Below are 9698 nucleotides of genomic sequence, written 5' to 3'. Positions count from 1 at the left end.
ATATACAATTTAAAAGTAAAAAATAAATTTCTAATTATATAATTCAGAGGTAAAATAAATTTTGAATTATATAATTTGAAATTTGTTTTAAAAAAAGTCCAAATTATATAATTTGGAAGTCATTTTTCACTTCTAAATTATATAATTTAGAAGTTAGTTTTAATTTATATATTTTGTAGTCTAAAAATATAAAAAATGATTTAAAGATTGTAAAATTTAAAAAGTTTTCTAACTACGTTATCTAAAACTCAAAAAAATACATCTAAATAAAAAAAGAAAATTATGAAAGTGCGGGAAGAAAGTTATGGAGGTGCAGGAAGAAAGTGGCTGAAGGTTGAAAGAGACAGCCATTTAGAGCCCAAATAGAGAAAAGGCAACAACATTTCTTGAATTTGAAAATTTCGATTTTTCACGTCACGTGAGCGTGACCCAGATAAATCGCAGGAAAACGAACAAACAACCTTAGTCTGATGCCTGAAACCGACATCTCCGTCCACGTCCATGGTTATGAAGACGAACCTGCTATTCTTTCTTCTCCTTTTTGCTTCAACAATTTCCTCTTCTCTTGCCAAGGGTTCCTTGCAACAAACCCTTCTTCCTTCAGGTATTCTTCGTATCTCAAACCACGCTAATTGCTTTTGTGTATTTGTTTTATTTTAGTTATCCGAGTTAATTTAACTCGGTTCCATTGCGTTATTTGAGTTAATTTGGCTGCATTAGGAATTAAGTTGGGATAACTATATTTAAGGTTCGGAACTTTTTATTTTATGATATTTTTTACTTGTTATAATTATTTTTGAACTTCTCGAGGTTCTGAACGGATGAGACTGGAAATAGTCTTGACTTGCATCTGGATTTATATTCTGTTTATTTATGTTTTAATTGCCTGAGTTAGGAGTTTGAAGTGAAATGCTTCAACTTTGGGGCGGGCTCAGAATTTACATGTTGTCATAATGAGTTGCCTGATAAGCTTTGCTGTTTAGTTTGGAAGGTTGAATTTTGAATTTGAAGTTTCTAACTCGTGCTTTTCTCGGTATTAGAAGAATTCAATGACCGTAGTAATGCAAGTCGCACAAGGCATTTGTTAGAGAATGAGTCTCAGGCTCAGACAAGGTAATCATAATGGATCTTCTCCTGGATTGCTATGATGTAGTTATTACTATGTTTTGTTCTGCATTTAATGTGTTTTCATTTTTAATGTTTGTTTATTATGTTATCTATCAGTGTTGATTTGGTACAAGGATATATGTCCAATGATGACCTTGAATGGGCCATCAAAAATTTTGGACAAAGATGCAGCAACATTTCCAGGATATACAGGTGATTCCTCATACTGGTACACTTCTCAATTGTCTATCCCAAAATTGTGCCCGGCAGAGGTCATTTGAGCTTACTGTCACTGATCCTCCATTTACGAATAGATGAACTTGTTAAAAGGTCTGTTCTTCTTGCAATTGCTCAACTGACTTGCACTTTGTTTCTCTCTTTGAGGGATTCTTGGAATGGGCTATCAGTATTGGGAATAGTGTAAATGGATTTCCACTGGTAATTTCTTTTCATTTTAAGAACTCATTTATAACTTAAACTTAAATCTAAATAAGTTTCATATTACTGATTGTCATCGCTTTTTTTTTTTTCTTTTCCTCCATTCCATATAGTTGGTGATAGAGATTTCGGACAAGCCAGGAGAAGAAGAGAGTGAACCTGCATTTAAGGTGAGTGTTTGCCACCCAATACCAGTGGAGCAACTAGCTTATGATATTATTTTATTTCAATTTTTCTGCTTTTGACTGGAAATATTACATACATTTAAAACTGTTAAAGTAAGAATACGATGATACATTGTATAGTAGATTGAAATAAGTTCTCCACTCATTTATCTTCAACACTTTTGATTCCCAACTTTATCCAATGGTTATTACTTAAGAATTCTTGTTCATTAATTTCCTATCCGTGCCATATGGGATACTTGTCTTGATATTCCAAAGTTTTCTTGTTCTTTATTAGGAACACTAATGCATTCTGCATGCATCAATTTACTGAACTGGCAGAAGTTTTACGGGGTAAGTGATCAAATAATTCAAAGATTTGAAGTCTAAAAGAAATCATTGATTTATAATTGCGTAGAAGACATCTGTCATAAGAATCCCACTCCTGTTCAATGCCCCTCTAAAATAATTATCTCAGTTAAACTGTAATAGGATGCAAAATAATCTTTGGAGGGACTACTCTATTTTTTTTTGGGATTTTTATGCATATAAGGTTTAACAATATGTTGTTGCTTTTTCTCTCAATAAATTATTATTTATTTTTCTTTTTACTGATATATGGAATAGTTGTGTTTTCATTTTTGGCCATTATTTTGTGTTCTTTGTCATATTTATACTTCTATTTTGTTAATTAAATCTCTGTGGAATGTTCTGTGGTCTTGTATTCAGCAACTCTGACCAAAATTATGCTGATGCAGTATATAGGAAATGTGCACGGTGATGAACCTGTGGGACGCGAGCTTCTTATAATTTTGGCCAATTGGTTATGTGATAACTATTTGAAAGATCCTTTGGTATTTTTCTTTCCTTTATTTGCACAGATATAATCTGATATGTTTCCCGTGTTTGTCACTTTGTTGTGCATGACAGATATGTGCCTTTGCTGTTACATTGCTGATAGTGTTAGAAAATCATAAGAACTACTTAAGAAATAGTTAGGAATATTGTTTGGGGAAAACTTATCTAAACTTTACGATAGATACATTTAAGGAGACATCACAGTTGTTCATGCCACATGCACTGGAATTGTAATGTCTAACTAAATAGTAATGATGATAGAATTATAAGGTCTAGCTAAGTAGTAATAACATCCTAAAGATATATCTGACTATGACAGCACAAAGAACATTACTGATACTGGTGCAAATTCTTGAAGATTATAAGCTGTTGTAATAAAGATTTTAAATTGAGGTTGTAGTCTCATCACACCCTTGATATTGTGGAAAAATTGGGGACAAACGCTGCCACAATTGTGGTTGCAAGTGATTTTCTTGATATTACTGTAAATTTTGGACAAATGTGGTTGCCCGTGACATCCTTGATACTGCTGTAAATTGTGGACAAATTCGGCCATGTTGCAGTCACAGTGACTGTAAACTTTGACATTTTAGCAAAAAATATGGTTGCATACTGTTATTTAAAACCTTGGTTGCAAATTGGATATTTATTGTTGTGCAGAGAAACGCTAGTGACTCTTCAAGAGAAAATTATTCTACAGCCTGATGACGATTTCTTCATTTTTTTTCCAGTATTGAATCTTTTATAATGAAAAATAGAATGAAAATCATCAAATAAGGCTTTCCCTTCCTGCTGTTAATATGAATATTCAGATGAGTGAATGTTAAACGACTATTCATGTTACAAATTCATTCAATATATAAATGAACTATATTTTGGTATATCGGAATTCATTTAATCTGCTTCAGTGCTCATATCTTCCATTTTGTCAGTGACACATTATTGGCAGCTTCTTCCTACACCCTATCAAAGTTTCCGGAAACTTTTGTCTGGAATAGGATTGTGATGAGTGTCTTCCGGAAAATGTTTTCTGGAATTGATTTAATGTGTTCCAGAAAGTAAAATCCAAAATTGATGGGGTGTAAGAAGAAGTTGCCCACATTATTTTATGATTATTTATTATTTTGTTTTTACTTTTACATTGTCCGACTTTTAGTGAAATGTTTCAGGCGACATTGATTGTGGAGAATGTACACCTTCATCTGCTTCCATCAATGAATCCTGATGGGTTTAGTTTAAGAAAGCGTGGTAATGCTAATAATATTGATTTGAATCGGGATTTTCCTGACCAGGTATATATATATGTTTTCTATTACTAATAGTAAGTGTAATGTATACAATATGCTAATGAGATTGGTTGACGTTCACTGTTACTATGAAATAAAATTCTAATATTAGAATTAATATTGATGTTTTCATGTTGAATGAGAATTTAATATTAGAACCATTAGCTTTTACTTTATGGATGTGCATGTATACAGATTTTTACCTTTTATTTGAATTTAATTTAAATTTAAAGTTGCAATTTGTATGTCAAATTGTTCGTTAAAATTACTGCTATTTCTTGCTAACTCTTCTAAACATTATCCTACAATGTTTGAATTCAAAAAATCAGTTCTTTTCTGTAAATGATGATGAGGATTCCCGGCAGCCTGAGACAAGAGCAATAATGAATTGGTTGAAAGATATACGATTCACAGGATCTGCCACGTTGCATGGGGTATTAATTCTTTGGATTCACATAATATCTTGTTTGCTTGATCTATTAATTCATTAATTTTTGTGAAGTATACTCTGGACTCAACTGTTCATTTCCGGTTTTTCTTTCATATATATATAGGGATCCAGCTATACATGAAGAAATTACATCCTTGGTTTTTTTCTGCAATCTTTCAATTTTCTCCATTAGATATACATACACACTGCTAAGCAGAATTATATGGGTTTGTTTAATGGCAATAAGATAAATTTGTCAAGTCAAGTCATTGAAAACTTGTGTTCATTTCTTCACTGACATTCACTTTATTTTCATTCTATGGTTGAAAATGTGAAATAACCCAGAATAGTGGATATTTTAGAATTGATTATAGCTCGTTTTCATTAGTATTTTTCATGTATGCAGACTTTGTTCATTAATAGTGTCTTTTTCTTTGAAACCTCAGGGTGCCCTTGTTGCAAATTATCCGTGGGATGGTTCTGATGATAGAAGGTTGTAAAATACTTTGGTGTATTCATTTCTCACTATTTTAATTTGCATTTTGTGTCTACTTTGCAACTCATTATGTGTTTCCTATGTCATAATAAAAGCTATTTCAATAGCTCACCATTTTTCTTCTGAAAGGAAAATTTTACCTCAACTTTAAGACTTACGGAGCTGAATGTTGGATGGTAAAAAAGTCAGTAAGAGAAAAAGTCACTGTAGTAGATAAGATAATACTGCATTGAATGAATAGACATACTAGACAACATAGGATAAGAATATATATGCATTAAAGAAAAAGTTAAAGTAAGTTGTAGAAAAGATGGTAGAAACATGCCTTAGTTTGGGCATGTGTGAAGCAGACTAGGAGAAGCTGACAATAAGGGGAGTAAATCAGATGGAAAATAGCCATATTGTTAGAGGTAAAGGGAAACCAAGAAAAACTATAATTGAAATTATTAAGAAATTATTCAGCCATCTTTTGTGCATTACATTAGAAATGTATAATGACATGTTTCCATTTGTGTTGAATTTGTCTATTGATATGAATAAATTACAGGACAAAGTACTATGGGTGTCCTGATGATGATGCATTTCGGTTCATGGCAAGTATCTATAGTCATTCTCATTACAACATGTCTTCAAGCAAGGAATTTCTCAGTGGAATTACAAATGGAGCAGCTTGGTATTGCTTTTTTGAATGTATTGTTTTGTAGTTTATTACTGAAATCTGTTTCCTTTTAATGTGAGCACAATTTAGAAATGGTACTCTCTCCAGGTACCCTCTATATGGCGGAATGCAAGATTGGAACTACATACATGCTGGATGTTTTGAGTTGACCTTGGAAGTTAGTGATAATAAATGGCCTAATGCTACTGAGGTTAGTTCTAACTTTTAATTCCTTGCAGTTTTAAAATGACCGAAGTATATGCAGAATAGGACAAAATAATTAAGACAAATTACACTTTACACCTGATATTTTTTTCTTTTCTTTTTACTTTGACCTCCCTTGATAATTATAAATGGATAAGAAATGGCAATATGTTGTTTTAAATTAAGAGGTTTGTTTAAGGTGAAAAAAATGGAGGCAATTGAATGCAACTATATTAAACCTTGGGGTATGAATGTAATTTTTCCTACATAATTATTACAAGAGAACACATAAAAAGCAAGAAAACCGTAAGTGACAGGAATAGTGGTCCAGTCAAGAAGCCCCAGAAAAACTTGGGATGCATTGTAACATTATTCAAGCATTCAATTGGAAGTTTTGATTGTCAAAACAAGTAGGATAAGAGGATATGTTTCTAGGTCACATTGTCTCTTAAATCTGTCTGGAGCCTTAGCAATACAATTACTACTGTTCATCCATTTTTAATATTTTTACCCAGATCTTACCTGCTCCATTATTAAAAATAATTCTCTAGATTCAATGATTATGAGTTTTCTTCCATTCCATTTACATAGAAGTTGGACTTGAACTATTGTAAGACACGTAATTTTTTTCAAGTTCTTTTAACTGCACTGTTTTGGACTCTTGACCAACATAAGCACGATAAGAGATAGTGGTAGACATATAGAAGTAATGATCACAAGGCACTAGATTCACGTTGACAGTGTGGTGGTTAAAAGGAATATGAACTCTAGGGAGCAACAGAATTATTATATGGTAGGGAGGAGTGAAGTGTGAACTGTCATAGAAAATGATTAAATGGAGAAAGTGGAAGAGAAGCAAAGGCTTGACAAGAATGAGAAAGGTGGAAGAGGGGCTTTTGGGAGGGGTAGAGTATTCTGTGCATCTGCAAAATTTCTTTTACTTCCCTGTATTTTCTTTTGTAATTTCAATCTAAACAGAGTTCTATCTAACTCTGCATGCTTTAGGAGCTTTTTTTCCACCTCTTTTGTATCCTAACTCCATGTATCTGTCAGATACTTACTTGGTTTGCATGCTTGGTATCTACATATAATTGGTTATCATTTACTTTAAGAGTTTCTTATGATGACACCTGTTTACTTTGTTAATGTGCAGCTTCCTATTCTTTGGAAATACAACAGAATGAGCTTGCTTAATCTTGTGGCAAGCCTCGCGAAGGTATGCTGTTTCTTTTCATAAGCTTACCTAAAGAACTAATGTGAAATTATCCTGTCTTTTGCTTCAGAATTTTTGTAGAAGCCCTTCAATGGTTCTTGTTAATATTCAAGAGAGAGGATGTAGGAAACTACAATCTGAGTGAATGTATAATTGTATACAAGTGATCTTTGACATTATGTATCAGCTTTAAATTATAAAGAGAATGAGGCTCTTTGCAGTCTGTTATAAAAGTCTGAGAACACATGCTAATTACATTACACGCAATATACTACAATGGCTACTATTTCAACAGCTTCTAGTGATAAAATCATATTTTCTTTTTGACTGTTGAAATTAATTCCCCTATATATGGTCACTTTTGTGCACAAGGAGAATGCTGATAGAGACCGGTTGACATAAAATATGATAATAAGGAGATAGATATAAGTTCTTAATTCGATGTTCTCCCTAATGGAACTGGACTTCTCCCATCATTTCAGTTACAGTTAACACTGAAAATCCGCATCAAATGCAAGCATTACACGTAAAAGAAATTACTTTCACCCTTCTTCAGATTCCATTCTAATAGAAAATAGATCCAAAACATATTTAAGCATTGTGAATGTATCCTGAGAAAAGGAGAACATAAGCTTCCAAGAACTCTTAGGCATGTCATAACCAAGCAACTATGAATCTACTGTCTCATGTATCCTCTATACTATTTATAGCAATTTACCAACTAAGGCTGTGAAGCCTTATTTATTTTTTTTGTGGTCATCTACTCAGAATATTTTCGAAGGGCAATGTGCACAAGGAAAAGGAAAGTTTAAAAAGGAGCTTCAGCACATTCAACTGCTTTCTATCAATTACAACCATGTGCACATTATCCTTTACCAGACAGATTCTTTTCCTTTGATTTCTAATATTATACTAATCTTCCCTTCGAATTTTACAAACATTGAAGGAAACCTGAAACATTCAGTTTCAAAAATGCTTGAAATAAGATGTGCAATAATATTTTGACAGTTTTTATTTTTGTTTATTGGGCTTAGTTGTATTTTATCCTTTCCACTTTATATTTTTTTTATTAAAAGATAACCTTTTACGTTATATAAAAACTATGCATAGATCGGTTAGCAGATTCTTATATTTGCACATGCTTAAAGTGTTGCTCCTACTGCTTCATATTTAGATCGATTCACAATTTTTTATCTACTCTCTAGACAGGAGTGCATGGAAGAATATATTCTTCAGTCGATGGAAGGCCATTACCGGGCTCTGTAACTGTCACTGGAATAAATTATACAGTATGTGAGGCTATTTATTTATTTATTTTTTGCATTTTTCCTTTCAAATCTGTCTCTAGCCCCCCTCCTTTCTGTATGTCTTTTCCATGCAGGAAGAATATATCTGCACATTTTGTGTTCAATTAGATAACAATGCGAAATTTTTATACTGATCTGTTGTTGTACTGCATCTTGTTTGACCGATTAATTTATTAGATAGAAAAAAAAATGATATCTTAAGTTTAAACTTCGTGTTTTAATTGATAGTCTATGGGTTGTTTTGTTCGTTGCTATAATTCTTGATATTTCCCAAATGCATGTTTGATTCACGCTTCACTTTGATGGTTTAATATGTATCTGTTAATTATCTGGACTGGCAGGTTACAGCCGGAAAAACTTTAGGCGACTATCATCGCTTTCTTGCCCCAAGAGATAAATACGAAGGTATTATTATATTTAATTCAAATTCTTTTTTCAGTATAGATTGAAGCCTACCCAGAAGACGTTCTCAAATAATTAAATAAAAAATGCAAATTTCATGATTTGGTAAATCTAGATGGGTTCTCAAGTCGTCCCTGTTATTTAGTTCCCTATTATTTCAACAAATTGAACACAAAGGGAATTCAGATTTTACTATGCATTAGTGAGAAATTCCTCGATGGAATATAGATGTCATCCCAACCCAGATGATAATATCCTCTTTTTTTCGGCCTATTACATTAGTTTCAGTTTCTTTATCATTTGTAATCAATTTCTCAATATAAATTGCAGTGGTGGCTACCATGATTGGCTACAAATCAAAGAATACAACTATTTGGTTGGATGATGGACCTGTGTCATTGGATTTTGTTCTTGATCCTGAAGTCAGTGTCAAAGGAAGTGTACTGCAGAATGTCTATGATTGTGACTGTGGCAGTAAAAGCACAGAAGAATTTGTTCAGTTTCTATGGGGCGCTCACTTGGAAGTTTTCTTTATTTTGATTGTCATTTTAGGATTTTTACTTTTTTTATTTCGGAGGAGAGCAAAAGTCAAAGTTTCTACAAGCAGACAGTTATCGGGGTCAAAAAAACTGTCGAGGTTTAAAGTTAATGAAATGCTGTTTGTATTAAAGTTTTGTTGTATATTAAGGTTCGATTCCTTCAGATGGCTAAAGTGTATTCATATCACTAAATGATGCTGTTTGAAGAAACTAGGACAATATTCATATGAATATTTCTGAAGATGCATAATGTTCGTTCATGTTTATTCGGCGCTTTATTGTTGGTACACTTCAGTTCGTGAAAGGAAGAAAAGGGGAAATTAAAAGAACGTTGCCCAAAACATCCAATTTTACTGGCATCTGATACCAATGTATTAACTGTAAGTTAATAGTTTCTGTCCAATAATAACTCAGACAAAATACCCATGATGTTTTGGAGAAATTATAAATGCACCATTTAAGCGTGGGTGAATCATATAAACTTCACTTTCTAGTTGGACATTTCAAATTCATAATTTGCTTAGCTGGAAGGTTTAGACAGTTAAAATATATTTCAAAGCTATTGATTTGAATTCGGCTTTTACTTTCTCCACCCC

The 9698-nt window shown here is 32.6% G+C and overlaps 1 protein-coding gene across 5 annotated transcripts; it reads left to right on the top strand.

The window, feature by feature from the left end:
- The first annotated feature begins 393 nt into the window (after positions 1-393).
- On the top strand, positions 394-9368 carry LOC114192081 (carboxypeptidase SOL1). 5 transcript variants are annotated; one of them, XM_028081655.1, is made up of 15 exons: positions 394-604; positions 1041-1113; positions 1225-1320; positions 1515-1545; positions 1659-1715; positions 2468-2563; positions 3737-3859; positions 4183-4287; positions 4730-4776; positions 5327-5452; positions 5546-5648; positions 6795-6857; positions 8060-8143; positions 8503-8566; positions 8894-9368. In XM_028081655.1, exons 1-15 carry the CDS (start codon positions 502-504, stop codon positions 9295-9297), a joined length of 1575 nt encoding a protein of 524 aa, XP_027937456.1. In that variant the 5' UTR covers positions 394-501; the 3' UTR covers positions 9298-9368. The 5 variants fall into 5 exon arrangements, with proteins under 5 accessions (XP_027937456.1, XP_027937457.1, XP_027937460.1 ...); XM_028081656.1 differs by having other exon boundaries at positions 402-604; positions 1044-1113; XM_028081659.1 differs by lacking the exon at positions 394-604 and adding an exon at positions 2008-2063 and having other exon boundaries at positions 1040-1113.
- Positions 9369-9698: the final 330 nt, after the last annotated feature.

This window comes from Vigna unguiculata, chromosome 7 (genome assembly GCF_004118075.2).
Source record: "Vigna unguiculata cultivar IT97K-499-35 chromosome 7, ASM411807v1, whole genome shotgun sequence".
Classification (NCBI taxonomy): domain Eukaryota; kingdom Viridiplantae; phylum Streptophyta; class Magnoliopsida; order Fabales; family Fabaceae; genus Vigna; species Vigna unguiculata.
This window is presented reverse-complemented; position numbering and strand designations above follow the sequence as displayed.